This window comes from Daktulosphaira vitifoliae, unplaced genomic scaffold, assembly GCF_025091365.1.
Source record: "Daktulosphaira vitifoliae isolate Bord-2020 unplaced genomic scaffold, ASM2509136v1 Scaffold_4, whole genome shotgun sequence".
Lineage (NCBI taxonomy): Eukaryota > Metazoa > Arthropoda > Insecta > Hemiptera > Phylloxeridae > Daktulosphaira > Daktulosphaira vitifoliae.
The window spans coordinates 33,079,643-33,105,670 of record NW_026099575.1 but is presented as its reverse complement, the minus strand read 5'-3'; the positions used below and the strand labels follow the sequence as shown (position 1 = coordinate 33,105,670).

Genomic DNA, 26,028 nt, shown 5'->3' with positions numbered 1-26,028 from the left:
ATTATTTTCCAATTGCGCCGATAGAATTTTTACTAGAAGTAAGGCTAACCTCTCCATACATTTTTGAATTTATAAAAACAATACATTAAGAAATTTGGAAAAAATTGAACCTAAAGATTCTAATTTTTAAAAATTCTAGAACAGAGGTTTTTCGTTCATTTAAAAATTGCGATTTACAATCTTAGAGTACATACTTTTCCTTATATTCTCTTTGATCTAACATTATTGGTTTGGCTACATTGTGCATATTTATCAGGGTTCTTAAAAAACAAGTTTAAAAAGAGCTATTAAAACATAAATAAACAATTAAAAACATTTCACAGACCAATGTAAATTTTGTCATTTTTGGTATTTTAAACAACCATTGTTTAAAACGTAACAACCCTGATATTTATTAATTAAATCCTTTATTTTAATTCATAGCTAATTATTGATTCTAATAACTACACAAAGTAAATAAGTAAAACAAAACAAGAAATAAAATGTTCAATAAATATATTATAAATCATTTATTCGTTACTAAATAAACAACATTGATTTAATTATAATTAAATAAAAACAAAGGGATCACAGAGTTAAATACATAGAAAAAAAATAGTACATCTAGAGAAGTATTTAAAATACAATTCATTACTTAGATGACAAATATGTTACAATAAACACTAACCCATTTAGTTTAAGGAGCACATTATGTTAGTACCTAGCCACTTAATGACCAAATTACTAATTCTTGCTGTGGTTTAGTATCTTTATTGTTCGAAAGTGTTAAAAACATATCTAGGAGACAACAATTAGCTAAAATATTGTACAACTTTAAAAAAATCAATTATATAAATCACGTTTTAAAATTATAAGTAACATCAGAACAACCTTCCTTAGCTATCTTTGCAATAATATAGTCATTGCAACCACCAATTGATTATTAAAACATTTTACATTGTTTCTATAAAAAATTAACTAGTTCTATAACTACTTACATCTATGAACACGAAGATTATTGTTTGTAGTAATATTACAATGGTAGGTTATTGCTTTAAAAAATAAAGGTAAAATATAAAAATTAACATGGCAGACTTAGACATATGGTATATAATGCTCCAAGATAATGGTAGCTTAAACCTAAAAATGTAATTGTGAACCTAATAACGTATGCCATTAAAGTCATAAAAAACTTAAAAATTTACTCATTTTATTTTTAAAATTCAACTATGAAATATTATACCTAAAAAAGTAAATATACGTTAAACACAATGAAACTAAAAGTATGCATTTCAAAATGATAAATACTTTATGGCAACCCAGAATCTGGCTTACACATAATTAAATAAATAGAAAAATAAATACAACAAAATTCCTATGGTTATTTTATTTTGATTTTGTGTAGTTTTAATTTAAATCCTAACAATTCTGAAAGGACACCAGAAAGAGCTGATAAAATCACTACTTTAATAAGTGTGAATAAGTACGGATTGTCTGATAAACCAGCAATTTTGAATGGACTTTCTAATTCCTAAAAATAATTCATAAATAAATATTAGTTTATTTTATTTACAATTTAAGTCATTATGAGTTCAAATTTATAGCTGAAGAAATTTATTACAATTCATTTTAATTAGAAATATTGTTTTCCAAAATTATCAATAAAATTTAAATTATTGAAATGATATGATTACCTTCAGTAAATCTGCAGCTAATTTTAATACACTATTAGCTACCATTAATTCATCTTTTTTGTTAGGCTTTTGTTCGATTTGCAAATACAGATTAATCTGAAATAACATATACAAATGTTTAATTTAATGAAAATTATATCAAAAATGTAAAGATGTTTTATTTACACATAACAAACTAAAATAATATGAATATATAATAAATAACCTCAAAAATGTACACTGTTTACCAAAAATAACACAAATTAATATATTTGTATATATTATATATAATATACCTTATCAAATAGCCACTAAGGTATGTCTCTTAAAGCTTATATTACATAAACCAAAAAAGTTAACTTAAACCATAAACCATTAAATAATTTACAATTCTGACAAATTGACATTTAAAAAAAACTATGCTCTTAATTAAAGGTTATGGTATTCATTTAAGTTATCCAAAAATGCTCTTGACATATTATTAAAGATTTTACATCTGAACCCAATTATTCAAAACTTTTAAAGGCTTTAGGTTCTTTGAATAAAGCTAAATACCATTGAAAGAGCTAAGATGTACACTATGAACTCTATTGAGTTAAGCCATTGAAATACTAAATATTTATAAGTAATCATCATAGATTAAAATCCATTTATGTTCATTTAAATCTACAGAATAAATATAATTGTAAAATATTTATTTACAATAAGTTTCTAATAATTTAAATAATATAATTCAGTAAATGACTATATAAATATATAAAGTTTTATTTTAATTAAATAAAAAAAAATAGTGTACCTGCTCAGTAATTAATGTAGACAGATTTCGATATTTTTTATTAATTTTTGTACCAAGTGTTAAAAATCTCAACAAGTAAATTCCTAAAACCATACACCAAGCAGAAGACTCTAAATGAAATTCTGAACTTAGAGAAAAAGTATCCTAAAAATATTATATTTATTAACACTGAGATTTATCACAACATACAATTTCATAGTTACTTTTAATAATTCTACACTAAGAATAGATAAAAAAAGTGATGATATGTAAAATGAAGAAGATACTATGACATCAACTGATCTTTGTGGCCCACGCTTCTGAAAATTAAATTTATAATTATGAATTGAGATACAAATATAAATTGTGAATATAATTATTAATCAGTAAAGGAATTTAAATTTAAATTTTAGTAATTTGGAGTAATTATAAAACACTTAATTAAATTGAAAAACAATTAAAATTTTAAATGAATTCATGAGTGTTATAATATATTACACATATACCATACAGTATAACCCCCACATCTAAAAATTTGTATGATATACTTGCATCATAAACTATAAAAATGACAGTAGTTTATTTTAACATAGTGCATGCATACAAGTTTTTAAGAACTTTCATACCCCTTTAAACTAAAATAACAACTTACTTTTAAGTATGATCTTATTGATAGCCATGTTTTAATATTTCGTACTTTATTCAATCTAAAATGTGGTAGCTTTGATTTTCGAGCTCTTCTAAATGATGTAAGATGAGAAAAAAATTTTGCATACAAAAAACGCTGTTTGTATGTGCGTTCTGCTACAGTTAAAAGAAAAAAGAACATCATTGACAAACAAAAACGCTCAACAAGTGTTGTAATAACAATATATCTCTCCCTAAAAAATCATAAGTAATTAATATAAATTTTTTTTCACTTATAACTTGAATGTACCAGCCAACAGGCGCAAATGCAGCATTGAAAATAGTATTTAGAACTGATATATAGTGTTGGTATATAAAATCTGTGGGTACATTTACAGTTATAGCTAATGTTGGTAAAGGTTTATCTTCTGTAAGGTTATTTACTAATCTATATCCTGATGGCATAATTGAGATTATCACAGACAAAAAAACACCTAAAATTTAATTATTATTTAGAATGTACTTAATTTTGATTTATTAATAAATAAACTATAATACCAAGATAAAAGTAATCCATTTGTTCAGGAATTTCTTCTACTCTAGCAATAATGGCTGAACTAATATCTAATACTGATAAATCTGCTTTTTTTACTTCTTTTTTCTCCCACATTGTACAGCTTACTAAAATAAAACAGTTATTATGAGTTATACTTTAATTAAATTAAAACTTTAGATAATTTTCATTTACCTCTATCAGATGCAGCACAACTTGGGCTAAGTATTACTGTAGGTGTCTAAAAAAAATTAATTGAATACATCAATTGAAACAACAAATAGTTATAATAATAAAGTAATTTTTTAATTGATAAACTAACAGTTTCAAATTCCCATAAGAATGGATGATCAAGATTATTATCACTCAGTAAAGTAGCTTGTTCAACATCAATGTCAGATGTAGAGGATCCTCCTTCACTATTGGTTGTTTGACCAATCCATTCACCAGCACTGGTAGTACCTTCAGTCAACATAGATAGGGGGCATGCACTACCACCATTTGAAGATAAAACATCTCCTTCTTCATCTGTTTGTCGACTTGATGAACTATCTACATTATCTCCTTCATCTACATCAGAGTTTGATTTTGGTAAAGCTTGCAAACGATTTCCACGCCTTACTATCTGACGCTAATAAAAATAAAACAATATGAATAATAATTTAAAGTTAAAATTTTTTTTAAAATTCTAATTATATACTTTATTAGAAACCAATGTTTCATTTTTAAGATCTTGTTCACTATCTTCGGATTCTGAGTTAACAGCATATGGAAAACATGTCGATGGTTGGAATGCTTTTAACAAAAAAAACCTGCCTCATTTAATCATCTTAATAATATAAAGGTTATTCATTTTTATTTTTTTATTTCTATTATATAGAATAATAGAAAGCTTAAATATAAAACCTTAAACAGAAATTTTATTTTAAAGGTTCTTTCTTAAAAGCAATGCTTATGTTAGATAAGACAAGAAAATCTTTATTCATAATACTAAATTGTACTTAGATACCTGATAATCTACGATCTAAATCAATCATAGTAGCTTTAGAGGATGGAATAGGAGTTTTTTTGAATCTCTGTGTACGCTTTTGATTTGAAACACTTTTATTAGCTATATCATCCATGGTTTTTGTTACTGGATGCGTTAAGGTTTCTAATATCTCGTGTTTAGGTGTACTACTAGATTGTTCAGCACTGGTTGTTTCAGAAAAATGTGATGTTGTAGTACCAGTTAACATATCTTCCTCTGGACTATCACTAGAACCATTACCATTTAAACTTTCAAATCCATCATCATCGTGTATTGAATTTGATCTATCAGGCCTTACATCCATACGATCACTATAGAAAAAAAAAAAATTTATATTATAAAGGATGATCAGTTTATAATAAACCATTTATTTTTCGAAAAATAAATACAATATTGAAAAAAATATTCTTTTTTTTTATTTACACATATATCTTGATTTAGCAGCTATCATATACTTTTTAGTATCATCCCTCATAACCTATTGAGTCGCTAACTTTATTTTTTAAATAGCAACATATATATTTTACTATATTATAAAATATGAAATTATGGATCAATAACAACTTTTGAATCAGTAATTCCAAAGGTATAATATTTTTAATATATAGACTGAGGAAGAGATGCGAGTATGTTTATATATACCATTAAATATTTCTTAGCTTCACTTTTCCATCCATCTAGGTATAAAAATATTAATAACATCCAAAATACTAGATCAAAAGTTATTGCTGATTTGTCATTTTCTTAATAAGATAAATTTCTATTTTATAAGATAGTTAAATATGTATATTTAAAAATTAAAGTTAATGCCCCTATACACTATAAGGGATGATGTAAAAAAGTATTAAGTAGCTGACAAATCAATAATTATATATAATTTAAAAAGGACAATTTTTTTTTAATATTGTATTTATTTTGTGAGTAATTGAGTAGTTAATTATAAACAGTTCATCCCGTATAAACATAACTAATCTATGATGTTTTGACAAATCTAATAATTTTTTAATCAAAAAATATTTTATGTAACAATTTTTACAGTTTTGGACTTTTTGAAATTCTTTGGTATATACTCTTAAGATTTTATTAGGATTAGTGTTATTAAAACAAATTATAGCAGTTTTAAAATACAAAAAATCTTGTCTTAAAACAACGTTTATAGTAAGTTAGAATTATTTTTCTAGATTTCTAAAATTGAGGGTTTTTTTTAGCAATAATTGGTTTAATTAGATTAAAATTGTAATCTACTGATGTATTGATCATTAAAATCAATCTAGTGAGAGCTGTGAAATTTTATGAATAAATATAAAAAAAATTCACCAACACAAAACTAATATCTTTTCAGCTCTGTATTGAAGCTAAAATAAACTTTTAACAAAGTCCAAAATTGTAAACATGATAAATGTAAAACTAAAAAAAATATTAACACAAAATATTTGTTTAATACAAAAATATTATTTTTGTCAAAACATCATATTCCAATCTGTATATCTATTTAAAAAAATTTTAGTTAATAAATTTCAGTTAATTTAGATTCAAAGTTTAGAAATATTAGAACTTTGTTATGTTACATACACTCCTCCTAATTGTTTTTTTTCTTCTCGATTGACTACACGTAAATCTGTAGTAATTTCTTCAGTAACTACAGGAATACTACATTCAGGTAAAGAATCAATAACCCAACTACGAGTTTTAATAGGTGAAGTATCCCATGCTACATTTCGTGATTTACTTGCATCCCCACTAAATAAAAAATTATATTAATGAAACAAATCCAACATCATACATTATAAAATTTTTTGTTAAAAAAAATAACACAAAAGCATATGGCTGTACATAATAATGTGCATATATTATAATAGGTTGCAAACAACTACCAAAATCAACAATTAGAAATGATTGCTAATATTAATTTTGGAAACAAATTTTAGGATTACAACCAATTATAAAACATATCTATTTAAAAATATGTTATATATCTAAGAAATTAACATCATTAGTTTTTTTTAATACTAAGTAAATTGTTTATTTATCACAGCTAATATGGAGTCAGTCACAAAGTTATAATAAATTCAATAACTTAAACAAAATTATCATTTTGTTGAAATTTTATTTAAAAATAATTATTGCCTTTTTAGAACATATATATTTTTAGAACATATTTATTTATCACTAATTTATTTATTTATTATTAACATTAAGGACAATAGGCCAAAAAATACAGTATGTATTTGACAGCAAATTAATCAACTTAAAATTATCATAAAAAGTTAAAAATATGAACATAATAAAACAAAAGTAAACTTAGTACAAAAAATAAATAAAGAAACGCGAAACATATATAAGTTAGGACATATACAAAACATAAACATGATCAAAATTTAAATCTTTAAGTAGAATAGCTAAATGGCTCTTTAGATATGATAAGAGTGCAATAAATCAGGGTCATTATTTTCAGTGCACATTAGACGTGGGAGAACGGAATGAAATATATAATTGGAAGAGGAAAGAGGAATCAGAGAGGCAGTATTACAAATTGAACGGGCAGGCACCCAAATGTTCAATTTTGATAGTAGGACAGGAGAATTAATCAAACCAGCTGTCAGTATTCTTTTCCTTAGAAAGGAAAAGAATACTGGAATTTTATCTTCTGTCAGGTAGAGAAGGAAGTTGCAAGAAATTTTGAATAAGAATTAAGTCATGAGGTGAATGGAGGATATTAAGGATAGAAGCAGCAACGTGCAAAAATTTATTGTTTCGAGCATCTTAGAGTTTGTAGTTGTGTTAGGATCCCATAACACCAAACCATATTCGAGAATAAAGCAAACCAAAAAAAAAAAGAAGGCGTTTTAAAGGTTTTGAGAGATGAAATGCATGAACGATTCTCTGAATATTAAAATTTTGAGAGCCTTGCAACAAGTTTCTTCAATATGAAGGCAAAATTTAAAGTAGGAGTAAAACAAAACCAAAGGACAACTATAGAAGGATCACTGCAATAGAGAAATTATGAATATAGTAAGTTGAGTAAACTTAATATGAATAGGATAGGAAATACATGAAAGTCATTTTATAACATTTAGAAGTATTAAACACCAAGCCAATTCCTTCAGTCCAAATAACTAAGCGATCTAGACCAGTTTGAAGTAAAATAACATCAGAACTAATAAAAACAAAATGTTTTTATTTTGAAATAGCCATATGTATTTTGGTTTATACTAACAGTAATTTTTTTACGAGTTAAAAACAATTAAGACAAATATTTATTGAGTTACTAGAGTTTTAATAATACATAAAGAGAATAGAGCGAGTGGATGTAGCCCATAGTAGTGTATATATACTCTGTCTGGGTTCCTTACACACTCTATGTATTAAAATGTCTGTAACTTGATAAGTGCTAAAAAGGCTTAAAACATAGCTATTTCAACATTTTGAAAATATAAAAAATGTTTTATTTTTTTTTTTTTAGTAATAAATAATAAAAAATATTTTTTGAATGTAAACTAACAAGTCAATAATAATTTTTATTAAAAATTTTAATAAAATGATCATTTGATTAGTTATTGGATTTGCCATATTTTTGTGATCCACCTGTATATGAACAGTATTCAATGTTTAATACTTACATTCTGTTTCTTCGCTTCAAATATATTTTATCTGAGAAAGTTACTAAAGGTGGGATGTTTTCAGTCATATCTAAAATACATATACACACACAAAATCACTCTATATACTCATATATTCAAACATTTTTTACAATATATGTAGGTTGAATTTTAATAAATTAAAAGGTAACTAGTTTAACTTGATTAAAATTGAAATTAATAATGTTAATGAATTATTACTTTTTGTTTTTATGGAGGTGGAGAGTCTTCTTTTACTACGAGGAGGGCTATGAGATCTGGTACTTTTCAGGAAGTTCTTCTTAGAAATAGTAGTGGTTGAAACAATTTGGGAGTGAACAATACTCAGTATAAACATCATGATCAATGGACTTAACACTTCTCCTAAAGAAACAAACTAAAAAAAAACTATTTTTAGATCATATTTTTAATTTTATTGACATTAAAAATTGTGTTTTAATGCTTTTTTTTATTGAAAAAGAATTCAGCATAACTCATATTATACAAATAGTTAATAATTATAAATTATAATTTATATTTGTTTTAGCTTTAATACAAAGCTTAGAAGATATTAATTTTATCATGTGTGTTAATTTTTTATTTATTTTTTTTTTTGTCTGTCACTACTTTTTTTCTTTTATTTTAATTTTAAAACAACACTAACATTAGAAATCAATTTATTTGTCAAAAATCAAAATAAGATAGTTATTATCATATAAGATAATTAAAATAAATTGAGTAGATATTTGATTTTTTTATAAAATGTAAAAATCTAAACATATCACATAGTCAAGGAGTATACAAATACAACCAAATTTAACCATGCCACTATATACAGCAAAAGCCCTCACAATGAAGAATATCAAAATCACTAATTTCTTAAGTTATACAGACATAAAAATTAAATTATAAATTTAAAACCTAGAACAACTTTTGAAATGAACATATGTAAAACCAAATGTAAAGACATTATACCCTTACTGTTGAAACGTTCAATAAAAAAAAAATTCTAGTAAATATAAATATAGATTCATTTGTTGTATACAAGACAACTTTTTTTTAATTATTAAATCAATTTCTTTTAAAACAATAATTGCATTAAGAATATTCTTTTTAGTATTTTTTATATACATATACTTTTTGATTTATCAAGTATTAAATATTTTTATAATTTATTCCTTATACCTTATAAAGGTATGAACTTTTATTTTTTTAATAGCATTATACATAATATTTAATAAACTAGTACTTCAGATAGTATTTCCATTTTTAAATATAGACTAGTTAAATATGTACGTTGCTATTTAAAATTGATGTCTTTATAAAGGATGAATTAAAAAATACTTAGTAATAAATAAATTAAGAAATACATAAAATTAAAAGATTCCAAAAAGAATTTTCTTAAAATAATTATTATTTTAGGAGAAATCGAATGGTAAATATTAAAAAAATCGTTCTATAATAAAATAGATTAAATAAATAGTTTGATGTATAATTAACATATCATAATTTATTCATTCATTCTAGGCATCAAGCTTTAAGTTTAATAACCATTGATATTTTCAAAAGAGGCGAAGAAGGTAGTGAAATAATTTCTTTAAAATATCCCCTCTTATGACAAAATCCTGAGCACACCGCTGTAACTAATACAAAATTAATTTGTTTTATTAGTTAATTAGAAAATATGATAAATAAAAAATTTGAACATTAATACAAATAAAAATAAAATTGCAGCGTATTTTATAAAGCACTAAAATAAGAGAAGATAATACGATTGCAACTACTTAAAAATGACTGACTATCATTTATTTTGTTTATAAATTCACTATCATTTCCTGTTAATTTTTTAAGTAATTGTGAATAGTCAAAATAAAAACCTATTACCGTAGAAGTAAAAGCACGTAATATTAAATTCATTCAATTCTCTTGTCATTATTTAATGGAAAATGTCGATATAAAAATTAAATTATACTTTAAAAGTCTGTTAATTTTATTTAAATTTTGTGTTTATTTATTGGATGCTTCTCAAATCGTAACTCTTGCCAATAATCATTTCTGTAGTCACCTATCCAAAATAACCACAACTTCACACAAAGTTAACACCAGAACATTAGTATATAATTAAATGACTAGAATAACGTCATAAATTACCATCATATATAAATTTCTTAATAATACGCTGTTTCCTATTTTTATCACGTTTTCAAGTGAATATCAGGCTTACTATAATTTATGAATGTTCAATACGCGATAAGTTTTTTTTGAAATAGGAAGGGAAGGAATTCGAAGTATTAAATCATTAACTGCCAAAGCATTTCCACATATTTTTCAATTAAATGAACTAGGTTAAGTCCAGGGGTATCAATATTTTTAGAACAGACGAAGCGAATATTAAATTCAAAAATCCTACTAATAGAATGTAATTTGTTGAATACCACTCTTCACACTAAATAAAAATAATAATAAGATCAAACGTGATTAATTAATAATTATTTAATCGTCGGTTAACTTAATTAGATCGAGTCATTTATTTTCGCAGTTATCGTGAAAATCAATCACTTGTTGGCTATAAATATAATCATAAAAAGTACTCCGCTGTATTAAATCAACTACGTCTTTATAGAATACAATCGCAGATTTATATTTATGTTGGAGTCAATTTTCCATAACCTTAGCCTTAAATTTTTATCTAAGAAATTAAATTCTGTTTTTTAATTTTTTTAATAAAAATGTTAGTTATTACGATAACATATATTACTAATTTCAGTGTTTATATTTCGCATAATACGGGAAAAAAATGCAATTTAAGTATTTTTAACTTAAACAAATTGCTATATCATGTTCTTGTACAGTTAGTTACTATTCCTCTGCAAACACGCTTCTATAAAAACAACCCAATAATTTTTAAATAAATCATTTATATCAGAGTCACTCGTATATTACCGGTGATACGTCTTCTTCAACAGAAACCCACGAGACGTAACCAAACAGCACAATATTTCCCAATTGTAACACGTACAGGAACAGCAGTGATAGAAATAACCGCCATGAAGTCTGGTGCACATACCAGCTGTAGTAACACGGTAAAAGTAGCAACCGGATCACTGCCAGTCGAGTTACCGTAAAGAACCCATGTTTTGGTTTAGCTTTAGTGAACGCCGACCCTGTGGAAAAAAAATTCGGACTCTGATATATAAACTGAAATACTTTACAGTAATGATTTTGGATAAATTTGAAAAAATCTCGCGCGCAACGAGGCGAGTAGAAGAGAGTAAGAAACGGTGTTGCGTCGGTTTTACAGGAGTATTGATTTTTATTTGGCCGCAGGAAAGGTCATACCGGGAATTAAATCAATAGTCCTTAACCTCGGCAACAGCATCACAAAAGCTTGATTGTACGTCATATGCAAGCAAGTACTATGGGCCATAGCATAAACCAAGGCCAAGGTTACTAAGCACACTGTTACAAATATGACAATCGCGATTATGAAAATTATGCCATTACACACCTCTAACCAAGTCTACATCGATCAGATCAGTCTTTAATTTTGCATTTTTCTTGGGAACATGGGTGAATCCACTGAGAATACGTTGCTCGATAGTTTTCTCCCACTGTTGTTTATCATAAGTTCCAATTTTCTTTTGATACCTTAGAACAAGTACAAGTGTGTGTAATCATCAAACATGCTAAATACATTAAGGTCTCGAGAAACGTGTTTCTACATCAAAACACGATAATTAAGTTGTTCTCACCACGGCTCATTTATACTTACCACGTGACTATCTTTTGTACATTACATCCCATCTCCCAACAGATTCACTTTCGTAACTCGATCTATAAAAAGATAAAAACTAATTATTTTATTTCTTCAATTTCCGCAGTTCCGTTCGCGTTGACCTTTTATTGCAAATGAAAGAAAAATCAAATTTCTCACACTATATAAGCCAAGTTATTTGAGTGCAATTGATACGTACCATCTCAGATATACTATTAATTATTTATTGATTATTTACACGAGAAATATTTCGATAAAAATCGTTAGTATAATAATTTATATCCAATAAATAATATGTACATAGAGTATTATATATAATGTCAACTGCTTACAAAGAAAAACTTATCTTGCGAACAAAATCGCTTAATTCCCATTAAAAATAATACAAACGATAACGTTAAGAAATTTAATTACAGTAAAACGTATTAAAGTAGCGACGACTAAACATTCATAATACTTATCACGCAGTTATTATTAATATACATAATTAGAGGTCAGCATTTTTATTTACTAAAACAATCGGATAAATGCTTTAACTGGATTTACGACATTAAACTACACGCAACATAAATTAAATTTCACACAATAAGTATTATGTTTAAGATAAAATAATACGTCTCTTATCGGATTTTATTTAACTAAATAAAAGATAATGACTATTTTTAAATGTTGATTTCTTTTTAATCTAGAACCCTGTAAATACAGAGAGTGCAACCGAGCTTAATACATTATTCCTGTAAATTATTTATTGGATAGTCGTTTATATAAAAAAAGTTTGAACTTATAAACAAAAAAACAGTTGATATGTATTTATTAAAAGCATCATAAATAAATTATTTAACGCGTATTTCGTTGCGAAAACCAGACCTATTCTTGCAACTCGGGTTTAACAACAATTTTGTAATTATCATATGTTATGAACCCATGCATTGCTACAAAAGAATAGAAGAACAATTACATTATCATATTACACGTTTTCTTAAATGACACAAGGTATGTCTGACATAATAAATTCTAGCGATTAGCCAAACAAAAAGCATCTACACTAACGTAACGATAGTCATAATAGTAATCGACTATGACCACAACCTAATTACCGAGGGGAAAAGAATGAAACCGGGAGAAAATATAAATAACAAAATAAAATATTACCAAAATTTGACATAAATCCATTGGACTGCTATAAAAACGAAATCTTACACAAAAAATGTCAACTCTTTTTTCTGTGGATAATTCAATTTATATTTGTATAGGATATACACAATACAACGTAATTGAACACTTGTTTCATAAATTAGTTCAAACTTGACAATATTTAAACAGGTCGCATTATTGGTTCAATTTTAATCGAATTGAACAAATTTACCAAACTGTCATTAATAACATTGTTTATTTACGTATCTCTATAAAATATTTTTCTGAGCCTTGATCCAGTATAATCGAATGACCTTTTATGAAAAACTATTTTTTATTTTTTTAATTCATTGGAATATATACTCATCTATATTGCATGAAACATTTTTTATTTAACACATATAATGGTAGTGATACAAATTATTAGGTGACAATAGTCAACACATCTAAACAAAATGTTTTTTTTTAATTCACATATTACGATGAAAATTAACATCACAGAGGAATAAATATTGTATTTAGCAATAAAAATGAAGCCACTTGATAAATTCTACAAGAACAGCACCATATAAATTATAACTTATTTATTTTTGTGATAACCAATCCTTGCTGTATTCGTTATTAATGTTTAAAACCTCAATTTAAGATTACATTAGATCAATGATTAACAGTATACGTTTTAAGTAGGACGCCTTAGAATAAATTGAGAGTAGCACGGTGTGGTACGGCATACCGTTAGTGTTCACTATTCAAAATCATTTAGTAGACCAGAGGTGACTATTCTGTTCCGCTATATTGCGCTTTTAAGGAACAACTAGATTGCTTGCACAAACGCCTTTATACGTAAAATGGATTAAATTATTCGTCATTTGTCAACTAAAGAAGCCTTTAAGAATCAAAATACTTTTGATTATTAAAATAATGTCATTTATTCATATGATAAATTGATTCGCATAACTAAATTCAAACCGGATGGCACGCACAACAGTTGAAGCACAATTAACACATTCATGAGGTTTTGTTTTTGCCAAAACGTACGTTTCTTTTTTTATTCGTACACTGTGCAATAACAGAAATTCCTTATACAATACTAGTTGTTAACAAGGCGAGTACATTAAATGGAAAGGTTACATTTGAAATCGTTATATGTTTTTGACAATGCTAATAACAAAATTAATGAAATATTCAACAAAACAAATGGTAAACGCAAAATGTTTAATAGTATTTGATCATGATTTTAATGAAAAAACATGATACAAGTATTCAAAATACAAAGTTTGAAGTAAATCGAATATATAAACATTAGGTATTAATATATCTGAAAGAATTATTTTAATATTTTTAATGATAAACATTTAATATACACTCATTATATGAACTCATTTAAAAATTTGAAAATTTAAAAAAGTATTGTTAAATTGAATAGGTACGTCATAGAAGTATTCTAAATGTTGATAAAATTATCTGTCCAACTCCCAAATGAACAAATAATTCCATTATGTTACATTTTATTCACGCTCTACAATTTAGCACTCGATGAACCATGTAAATAGCTTTTCGATAACACCAAAGTACGTCATTAATCAGAAAATGACACTAATAATAATTCATTATCCAAGTACATAGTATTCTATCATCCTTTTTCAATCATTAATCTTTGATTATCAAACATAAAAATTATTCCATAAATAATCATACTGAGTAATATATTAAAAATAGCAGAACAAATAAATATTAATAGCTAGATTACTTTAAATTATTGTGGATATTTTATTATTACACATATTTTCTTATACAAACAGGTTTCTTTAAATTAAGTCCTAAAAAACAATTTCAAATTACACAATTTCTCTAGTCATTTGAAATTAATCACAATATGCATTACAATTTAAGTAAAATAATTTTAAACAAATTTTCGGTACTAGCAATGGCGATTTAAATTTAAATAAATACATTCTAAACAATTATGTATGAGCAGTTAATCTATTTCACGCAAGTTGTCAAAATATAAAAAAAATCGTATAAACTCACGTCACAATAGTACGACAAACGCCAACGTTTTCTTAATTTATATTTAAACATTACCAAGAGGTCTAGTTACAAAAAAAAAAAAAACTCAAGTTCATGGTATGAATACTGAGCAGTTTTACGAATAATTAAGGTATTGCAATAAAATATCATGTTTACAAACATTTATGAATTTAATTCATTTATGAATTATTATTTAAAAATTAAATAAATAAAAACTTAGTTATGAATTACCCAATTATATATTAAACATGTATTTAGGCAGTTATACATTTTATAAAAAGTTACAATTATTTTAATCAGTAAAATAAAACATTAAAAGCTAAAAATAGGACAAGCGATAAAATGTCAATTTATAAATCTTTCATCAAAATCAAATCTGAAAAATGTTTGAAATTCATAATGAAAATAATATTATAAAATCAGCTATTATCATGAATAATAAAAAGCTGTTGTTAATAGTTCAATTGTTCCAGTTTTTTGTGTCTAATAAAGGTCAATTAAAACTAGAAAATTATTGAAATTTTAATTGCATAACTTGTGTATTAAAATAAGTTTTTATATAAGTCTTGGATGGTTTTAACAGGATTACATTATATAAGGCCTCCAAAATGTATTGATAAGCTACCGTATCAACTTTACAATGAAAAAAACAAATATCTAGGTAATCAATTTTTTTTACTTTCTAGTTTCTAGTACATCCTGCTTAGCGAGAATACTTAAATATGTGTATATATATATTTTTTTAATACATATGATTAATAATAGTTGATGTAAAAACTTCTAATTTATACAATAAATATAAAAATACCTTCTTTTATCAATATTTGATAAAATAATCAGTAAAAAAATAAAGCGGTTTATAGAAAAAATGTATAGTATCTTAATATAACCTTAAAACTTACAACCTATAAAAAATTGAAGCAAAGGTATTTAGCAACATTTTACTTTGTAACATGTTACAATTACAAATCAAATTAATGCAAACTAAAAAAATGTCTTTTTATTTTTAATTTCTAAAATGTAATTGTCACAAAAATAAATTAATCAAAATTAAAGTTTAGAACTTTTTTACGGTACTCTTTTTAATTTAAATGAGAATTTAACTCTAAAATTTTTTACAAAATTATAAAAATCTTGTTGGATAAACATTTTTTTAAATATACTATAATATTAGAAAATAATAGGAATAAATTTATAACCCACATAATTATTAAGAAATTTTGTAAATTATTATTTTTTTTTTGTCCCTATTAGTCTTTGATCTAGCCTCGCTTAAACTAGTTCTATTGTTAAAAAAACTACTAGAAATTAATAATAAACACTTTATTTTATACACTTGAGATATTCCTAAGGTGAATTAAATAAATCAAATATCTGGTTATTTTTAAACAATAACTTCAACTGAAATTATAATTCTGGTAATTTTTAATAAGCTCAAATACAAGATTGTTTTTAGTTTTTATTCCAATTTGACATTTTAGTATATTAGTTTAGAATGATTATAATAGTTTATTAGTATATTAGTTTATAATGGTAAATATTGATTCATGTTAAAATTATCAGTAATAATTTAGATTGTATGAGAAACTTCAACGATTTTTCACAAAATAATAATACAGAGTGTCTCAGGTCTAACTAACATTTATAACTTTTGATTAAATTATAATTATGTTGAATTTTATTTTTTTAATAATTACTTTCTAAAATACGTTAATAGTATATATTTTATAATTTATTTATAGGGTCAGGAATTATATGCATTTATACATTTTCTTAAGTTATTCTGAATATATCATCAACTTTTACAAGTTAAAACTTAATAATAAATTTACTTAAAACTTAACGAAGTGTTGTTACCAAGGTTATAACATTGGGAGAGATTATTGGGGTTTCTTCCCCCTAAACCAAAAATTTTTTCTAAGTTTCTCTATAATTCTATGACATAATTACACAAACCCCACCCTCCAAATTGATACAAACAAAAATAATAAATTATTACAATTCCAAATTCATTTATCTCTAATAAGAAAAAATATTTAAATTTTTTTTCAAAATTTCAAAATAGTCATTTTTTAGTTTTTTTCTTACAAAAATTTTTGATGAATTGATAACAAATTTAGGACAAGTATTTTAATACATAGATTAAGTATGGAACACGGACAGAGTATATATACATTAATAAAAACTGCACCCTCTCTTACTACATATCCACTCTTTATATTAAAGTACTTGTAACACGGACTGCATTTATCCTCACTCTGAGATTTGAGACACCTGTAGATCCTGTTTTATTTAAACATTACTGTATATGTATATGATTTTTACTGTTAATTGGGTGAAATTTTTAGGTCTCTATGAGAAAAAACACACTGCTAATGTTATACAACTTTATTTGTAACAATATTTATGTTTTATGTTTTTCAAGAAATGTTTTAAGTACATTATTTGTATTATTTAATAATATATTTATTATTCATACATATTATAGAATTGTATATATAATCAAAATTACAATAATTTCAATTATATAATTTAAGAACAATAAAATTAATATTACTAATTAATAATTTATTTTTTTTTTTTATATCTTCATTCCAATTTAGTAGAACCTAGTAAAATAAAAAAATCGGGTTATTTAAACAATCATAAATTATTGAATAATAATTCAATAGTTTATGAACAAAATATGTAAAATATATTACTTAATAATGTTTAGATAACATATTTTATAAAATCATATTTAAAAAAAGAAATTTTTCAATATTTATTAGTTTTCCATTGCATCTAATTATAACAAATTGAAAAACTTAAACCAACTAAATTAAACCCTTGTATTATATAAGTAAATAGATATATTAAAAAGTTTTTAATATATATAAAATTTTAAGAAAATCATATTAACCAATATAAGTGCCACTACACCTGTTTGTTAAGAAAAACAAGCATTAAGTTAAATTATCTGAGATTTTTTTAAACATGTTATAATTTTAGTTCATCGGTGCTATAATATTAGTACAAATTGGTAACTATAAAAATCTGAATTATGTTTTGGTTAAAATAACAAGTTAAAAATTTGTAAAAAAAAAAACATATGCAACTATTCTTATTCATTTGGTTTCAAATATTTATATATGAATCTACAATAAAAAAAAAGTTACTTTAAATGTTTTTTAATGTTTAATATCCTTTATAATTACCTATCAAATTATATATAATATTCTATTATTTCATTCATAAGATGTAAATGATAAAATTTTGAATTATTAATTTATACCAGTTAATACATAATATATTATTAGTGTAAAGAAAAAAAATCGACATTGAATTCTATTGTTTTAAATATTTTCATTATATTTTTAACTTTGTCCACATCTTAAAATAACAAAGTTCACTCAATACCTACTGAAAATTAGCTCAATTCAATTGCATAATAAATAGTGTAGTATTAAACTATTTCTTTTTACAAAATATAAGGTCATTAACATTAGTCCAATGATTATTTACTATAAGCCTAAACCTTTATTTATCTTAAGATTTCTTGAAAGTTGTGTTATCAATAAATATTTTTTATTTTTTAATGAAATCTTTAATTTAAACATAGATTACATTTATCACAAATTAAATAGTAAAATTTAATCAAAAAGACGCATTATCATTGTGATATAACTAATTATATTACATATATATTACAAGTGAAAAGTGCTAGACAAGACAATAAGCATTTAAACAAAATATGTGTACATGCAGGAAACGTTTGGTAAATTAATCCTATTCCAATGTCATAATTATCCTTCAGGGTAAATTCTAAAAACTGATCCATTACTAAACATATTCAAAAGAGGTAAAAAAAATCGAACACTTACCGAGCGAATTTGATGAACAACGAATGATTTAAATGGAGTGTGAATGAATTTTAATATTTTAGAAAACTAACATGACACACGATTGGTTACTTTTTCAAATTATTATCGTTTAAAATCACATAGGTAAACACACAAGAAAAATTGACAACGAACGGATAACTACCTCGCTGGGAAGGGGGGGCCAAATTGACAATTTTATTTCTCGACCCTAGAAACAAATCACTATAAAGTGAATATAACAGCGCTGTTGTCGTAGATAATATAAATTAATCCCCACCATCTTTTCAAACAATATGAACATAGTAACAATATTCCTATCATGTCCCTGTTTCGCACTAAATTTATGCTTACTCTCCCTTCATAATATTCAGAAATGTTTTTGATACTTAGGTCCCTATAACGAAAATTTACAAAGTAAAACCACACACTTCTTAAATATAATAAGACTAGGTATTTAAAAATTGCTAATGCGTAGTTTATAAAAACATTGAACATTCTACATAGAAATCACTAACATGTTTTATTCTATTTTAACCGAAGGATTCAATTTCAATTATATTAAAATATACGTATACAATTCGAAGCATCAACTAAATCATTAATTGACGACCTGTCAAAAATCAATTATCAATTAACGTTATCATTCGATTTCTTATTTGTATAATTTGTGTGTAGGTTCATACCAGACGCCGTTATCACTTTCATCAATTTCACATTAAAAAATTTCATCAGCTGGCCCTTGCTTACGTCTATCCTGTGATAAATTGGTGTATTTGTAATACTTTTTGCTTCCTAAATTTTTACTCGTAAGCCCAATCCAGTCTATCATTCTTCTCACATCCGTCCACGTTTCGTATTGGATTGTTTGTAAATTAGTGTTTTATTTATCGCATACTTTTAATTTTTATTAAGCGTTCAGTAAATCATTTGATCTCGACTGTATTGAGAAATGTGTTGGCGATGTGCAACAATCTCATAATAACAATTGTATTTTTTTGTAAATAATAATTATTATTATATTTTGAAAAATTAAACGATGAGTTCGAACGTACATTCAGTGAACGATGTGATTGAACACTACAAGAGACACATCAATCGAGCATGTGATGCTAATGATAATGAAAAGGTACAATTAAATATTATTAATTTTCACATGAATTATATATAATAATTAATATTACTGTTCCATCCATATTTATATACTATACATAAACAGGAAGGAATATATATATCAAACTGACATCTCATATAACATTGGTACAATTATCATTTCAATGTAATTATTTTGGGACACTGTTTCTTTGTGAACTATTTATTATAAATATACACCTATACGAGCTGTACATACTCTTGCTACATACCTACTTCATGGATTAAAATGATTGTATCTCAATGAGTATTTGTCTTAAAATTATTATCTACCCATTAAAAATCAATGTAAGATAGATAGCTAAAAACAAAAAATCTATAAATTGGCAATTTTAAAAGAAAAATTATTTAATTTCATTGTATACATAATATGTTCTATACATATTTTTTATTAATCAAATTTAAAAATAAAATAAAAAGATCATGTATTTTGGAGTTCACACTGAAATTAATATAATTAAGTTCTTTTAATGTTTTTAAACATTTGTTTTATATTGTGTCCCAATTTTAACATGATATTTAGTAATATATAATATATATACATTTTTTTGTATGTGTTAATTTAAATTTAATATTTAAATGAAATAAAGATGTATTATTCAATTATACGATTCTCTATATATTCAGAATTATATAAATAAAAAAAATTTTATAAATCATCTACTTAAATCATGTATATTACTAAAGTAAATAAATGGTTCAATTGGGGAAAAAATAACTACTATTTTTTTAAATTTGGATTTCAACAAATTTTAATCAAGACATAAATAATAAATTCGTTTTGTTTAAAATTATATAATTTTATTTGGCCATATGAGAAAAATAATGTTTTAAATATTTCTAGATTTTAGGTTTAAGAAAATTTTTGTAATATTTATGTTACATAAAATAGAAGAATTTAAAAAAATAAAATCATAAATTTATTATATTATATAATTTTGAATGATTTTTTGATAAATTTGATGAAAATGATATATTTATTTTTCAAAGTATACTTAGGTAAAGCTTTTATTTTTAAAAATTAAACCAACAATTGTAAAAAGTTTTATATATAAAAATCAAATTTTCTATTAAAATGTATTATAAGCTCATTTATGTACTAAATATTTTATGTATATGCTTTAATTACTGTCTTATTTTAATTAATAAGAACATTTTCTTTATGTTATAATATATTTAACTATTGCATTCAATTATATTTAATAAAACAAATCAATTTTTTTATATTTGATCTAAAATCTATTCATTTGATTGTTTTATATTAGATAATTATTAAAATTATGATTAATTATTTTCCAGATAATGTATTGTATTACTAAACTTACTCGCCTTCCTATTAGAGTCCAAAACTTACAAAAAACTGGTATTGGTCGTGTAGTTAACAGTTTAAGAAAATATGATGGAAATATTGGAGAGGCGGCAAAATCTTTAGTTATTAAATGGAAAAATATTGTCAAAATAGAAGAATCAGAAAACTTTTATCAAAGAGATGATAACTCTGAAGACGAGCATCATGAAGTTTCTTCAACAAATGATAATGAAGAACTTCAAATTAACCAAAGTATTACTTCTAGTGTTGCATCAACCAGCTACTATAATAAAAATCCTGAACCTGAAATACCCATTGAAACTAATAGTAATGATAGTGATCAAGAGTTACCTCGTCAACATCATCATCATGATAAATCTAAATATAAAAAAAGCAAAAAAGAAAAAGATGGTAAAAAACGAAAGGAATATGATTCAAGCTTAACAGAAGAGCACAATGAATCGAATTCCTCAAAAAAAGTCAAACGTGAACATAAATCTGATAAGCATGATAGTAAAAAACATAAAAGTCATTCTGGAGTAAATGAAAATGTTAATAAAGAATTGTCCAGTAAATACTCAGATAAAAACATGGAATCTCATGTCAAAAAAGAAAAGAAACGGTCTCACTCTGATACAAAAAAAGACAAACATAAATCAGTCTCTAAACATTACAATGAAAAACAGGAAACAAAATCTAGTCATAAAGACAAAAATGAATCAAAAAAATATGAAAAAGAGAAAACTAGTGAATTACAACCTTCCACAAGTAAATCTTCTAATAATAGTTGTAAGTACTTAATATTTTCATTTCTGTAATAATCTTTCTTTTGGTTAGAGTTAATCAAATATATTTTTCTATTCAAATCTTTCTATAACAATTTTTTATCAGCTAATATAAAATAAAAATATTTTAATGTACTTCTCAGCTCTAAGAGTACTTAAAATTTATTTTTTAAATAATTTATTAAAAAAAATTTCAGCTAAAACTTTTGAAGAAGCTCTACTTGGTATAGAAGTTGGAAAAAAAAAAGGTACTAAATCCAAAAATAAAGACTTTTCAAGCCAATCCAGTCGATCAAGTTCATCTGAACGGGAAATAAGCCCTCCTCTACCAGTTAAAAATATTTTATAATAATTATTTATTATATAATCTTATTAATAAATAAATTATTAACTATTAATACATGTCATATTTTATAGGAATCAAAATTGAAACCAGTGACTTTAAATCCTGAAGAACTCATTGCTAACTATAAGCCGTTACCTCAATTAGATAAACAAAAAAAAAAAGTAGTTGAAGATATTGATCCATTAGCATCAATAATGACCACAAAAAATATGAGGTGGACATATGATAGTTTTAGGAATAACATTTTACAAAATTTTTTATGACCAATATTTACTTTTCTATAGAACAAAAGTTTATTCTGGAAATAAGAGCACGTATTATTCAGAAGTTCCTAAGTTACATGACATTTGTATTCAAATTATAAAGGACAACTTGGATGGTAAAAAAAATGTTTACTATCTTTACAAATTTTATTCAATAAAATAAATTATATTATAGCTCTGGAATATACTGGTGGAGTTCCTTTTGTTATTCTTGAACCAATTTTGAAATATGCCACTCCTGATCAGTTGTATACTTTAGAATATTATAATAATTACTTGATAGAAGATACAGGAAAATTTTGGGAATTTCACTGTAAAAAAGAATTTAGGAATAAAGTACCAGACAATGGTGAAACATGGAGAGATTTTTATGTAGTAAGTTATTATTATAACTTTCTTAAATTATTTAAAATTTATATCTAAGTAGATTTTCTTTATTAGAAATGTTAAATATTTTACAGAGGTGTCTTGAAGAACGCGAGACAAAGTTAGCCAAACTTAGGCAAAATATTAATGCAAATCAAGCAGCTTCTACACCAGTACGAAAAACACAAATTGCTTTTTTTGATACTGCAGTTAAACCACCTAGGAACATTGCAAAAAAACAGGTATACAAACAATTTTAATCATTTTTATTTTAAGATGTTTCTATTTTGAACCATACAAATTATTATAAATTTGATAAAAATTTAATTTTAATTAAACTATAATAACTTTATTATTTTCTATAACCATAAAATTTTTGAACAAATAGTATACTTATAATATAGAAATATAGAGTGATCAATTAAGAATAAGACACTCATTTTCATAAAAGTTATTGAATATTTTTTATTTCCATAATGAATATTGTTTGGTTCAAACAATTAAAATAATATGTCATTAAATATATTTTTCATCTCATCAGTGATGAAAAACTTATACTTTAATAGGAACCCCTACTTGATTTTGATGATATAATTGAAAAAAATGTTTATATAATTTTATTCTGATCATTTTTTTTGAGTAGGAGAGGTATGATTGAGATATGTTTAATAATAAATATTGTCCCCCCACCAAACGAAAGTATATATAATGGATAATTGCTGTAAAGCATTTAAAGTGTTAGGTTTTATTATGCATTTGGCCAAAGATTTCAAGGACCTTTACTTAAAGTACTATTCTGTTTTATAGTCAGACCTATTCTAGAATATGGTAGTGTAGTGTGGGATCCTTATACTGTCTTGGGCTCGCTACAGCTTGAGTGAGTTCAGCGAAAGTTCCTACGCTTTGTCAGCTATTCACTCAACATAGTCTGTCCTATTCACGATTATGCCCCTGTTTCGAATTTACTTGGCCTATCCTCATTAGCTAAGCGTAGACACAATGCTGGAATTAATTTCCTAATTTGTTTATTGAATGGCAATATTGATTCGCCATGCCTATTATCCCTCATATGTTTCAGAGTACCTCAGTGAGCAACAAGAAATAATGCTCCATTTGTTGTCTCCCACTACCTAATTAATTATGCAAAAAATGAATCACTTAGGCGTCTTATGTCTAATGCCAATGCTGACCCTAATTTTTCATATTAATTTTGTATTTCTATCTTTGCGTTTCATAATTAATTTACATATTTTTAGTATATATCTTTGTTTATGGTACGATTACCTAATTTATGTACTTGTATTATTGTATTTATGTACTTGTATTATTTGTAAAAAGGGCTTCTGCCCGTGAAATTATAAAATAAATAATAACTTCCGAAATAATGGGTCAAAAATTATTATCAACCAGTTAATCATTCATTGGATCTAGATTAGATAATAAATTATCTAATGAATTAGATAATTTTTTATTTTATAGGTGGTTAAATATGTATGTTATAATTTAAAAAAATTAATTTAACATCCTTTTAAGGTATAAGAGATGAATTGAAAATAATAATTAATAGTTGACATATCAATAAATATATAAAACTGAAAAATACCTATCAAAATTAGTATTCTTAATACAATTATTATTTTAAGAGAAATAGAGGGGCAGCATTCACCATGTTTTATAGAACTTAAGGAATATTTTTTAGAAAACTAAATTTAGTAAAAAAATATAGTCTTATATAAAAAAATTTATATTACTTCAAAATTTTGAAAGGGATAGTTTTAATTAATAATAAATAAAATTAATATAAAAACATAGGCGAAGTACCAAACGTCTATTGACATAAAACGTAATATTATCAATAAATCAATGATGGGTGAAAATTCTACAGTTGAGGCTATGTCTGCTAATAAAAAATCCACGGCAATGGCAACAGGTACAGCAGTTTCACTTTCTTCTACTAATTCTACTGCACCAGGTTTAAGTAAGTAAAAATAAAAATAATTTGAATACTATTGATAAAAAACAATTTATTTCAGTTAAAAAGAAAAAAGCACCTCTTATGCAGAAAGCTCTTCAGCTTATTAGAACAAGATACAAGCGTTAATTCTAAAACTAAATTTTTAAAATGTTATGGGAAAATTGCCTCAATTAAAAACTTGGTATTCATTGAAGTCTGTATATATTTTACAGTTAGATAGTAATTTTTTGTGTTGAGTAAAATGTGTTCTGTGATCCATTAAATTTAAAAATTTAGTTCATTTTTGTTATTGTTTCAATTATAAATTGAAGCAGTAAATATGGCTAAATTTTGACTAAAATTGTAAAATGGACTTCACTGTTGTGATTTTTAAAATATACCATTTTAATACTACACTACCTAAATTTAGGTAAAACTAATTTTGTAAACTAAAATTGGAATATTTATTGATTTTTGTTATATTTGTAATTTCATGCTTCTATGAAATTTACATGTTTATATAAAACAATTATTATTTGAAATATTGACATACTCTCAAACTATTATGACTTAAAATATTACTTTTGGTCCAATAAAGAATAAATGTACTTTTTTTAGTAATTAATGAATTTTTTTCTTTTATTATAATTTTTACGTAGACCTTTTTTACATAAAAAAATTATTCTTATGTACCTATTATTATCTATTTTTTTTTTTTATTTTTATTAAAAATATAATTTTATCAATAGATAATATATAATTTTATATTAAACACCAAAAGGCTGATGTAATTTGATTA

The 26,028-nt window shown here is 24.4% G+C and overlaps 2 protein-coding genes across 6 annotated transcripts; one reads left to right on the top strand and one right to left on the bottom strand.

The window, feature by feature from the left end:
* Positions 1–494: 494 nt before the first annotated feature.
* LOC126905745 (protein phtf) lies at positions 495–19,277 on the bottom strand. Of its 4 annotated transcripts, none has more exons than XM_050685750.1 (18): positions 19,058–19,277; positions 12,027–12,088; positions 11,763–11,902; positions 11,198–11,418; positions 8,477–8,651; positions 8,258–8,327; positions 6,210–6,377; positions 4,617–4,948; positions 4,308–4,402; positions 3,930–4,238; positions 3,803–3,848; positions 3,613–3,735; positions 3,365–3,548; positions 3,080–3,308; positions 2,652–2,747; positions 2,449–2,592; positions 1,674–1,769; positions 495–1,510 (listed from the first exon to the last, which is right to left on the bottom strand). In XM_050685750.1, the coding sequence occupies exons 2-18, from the start codon at positions 12,056–12,058 to the stop codon at positions 1,361–1,363; spliced, it is 2,610 nt and encodes an 869-aa protein (XP_050541707.1). In that variant the 5' UTR covers positions 12,059–12,088; positions 19,058–19,277; the 3' UTR covers positions 495–1,360. The 4 variants fall into 4 exon arrangements, with proteins under 4 accessions (XP_050541707.1, XP_050541708.1, XP_050541709.1 ...); XM_050685751.1 differs by lacking the exon at positions 19,058–19,277 and adding an exon at positions 13,182–13,347; XM_050685752.1 differs by lacking the exon at positions 6,210–6,377.
* Positions 15,770–25,444, top strand: LOC126905747 (transcription elongation factor B polypeptide 3). 2 transcript variants are annotated; one of them, XM_050685756.1, is made up of 9 exons: positions 15,770–15,855; positions 21,506–22,304; positions 22,498–22,631; positions 22,718–22,860; positions 22,931–23,025; positions 23,085–23,284; positions 23,371–23,517; positions 25,088–25,253; positions 25,309–25,444. In XM_050685756.1, exons 2-9 carry the CDS (start codon positions 21,509–21,511, stop codon positions 25,374–25,376), a joined length of 1,749 nt encoding a protein of 582 aa, XP_050541713.1. In that variant the 5' UTR covers positions 15,770–15,855; positions 21,506–21,508; the 3' UTR covers positions 25,377–25,444. The 2 variants fall into 2 exon arrangements, with proteins under 2 accessions (XP_050541713.1, XP_050541711.1); XM_050685754.1 differs by lacking the exon at positions 15,770–15,855 and adding an exon at positions 19,758–20,183.
* The last annotated feature ends 584 nt before the right edge of the window (positions 25,445–26,028 follow it).

Excerpts from the sequence above, each read along its gene's own strand:
- LOC126905745 (XM_050685750.1), bottom strand. The coding sequence starts at position 12,058 with ATGGGATGTAATGTACAAAAGATAGTCACGTG. Across the intron at positions 8,652-11,197 it reads TTGAAGAAGACGTATCACCG|TTTGTTTCTTTAGGAGAAGT; the intron begins GTAATATACGAG and ends GTTTTTTTTTAG. Across the intron at positions 1,770-2,448 it reads CTACATTAATTACTGAGCAG|ATTAATCTGTATTTGCAAAT; the intron begins GTACACTATTTT and ends ATGTTATTTCAG.
- LOC126905747 (XM_050685754.1), top strand. The coding sequence starts at position 20,094 with ATGAGTTCGAACGTACATTCAGTGAACGATGTGATTGAACACTACAAG. Across the intron at positions 20,184-21,505 it reads ATGCTAATGATAATGAAAAG|ATAATGTATTGTATTACTAA; the intron begins GTACAATTAAAT and ends ATTATTTTCCAG. Across the intron at positions 23,518-25,087 it reads GGAACATTGCAAAAAAACAG|GCGAAGTACCAAACGTCTAT; the intron begins GTATACAAACAA and ends ATAAAAACATAG.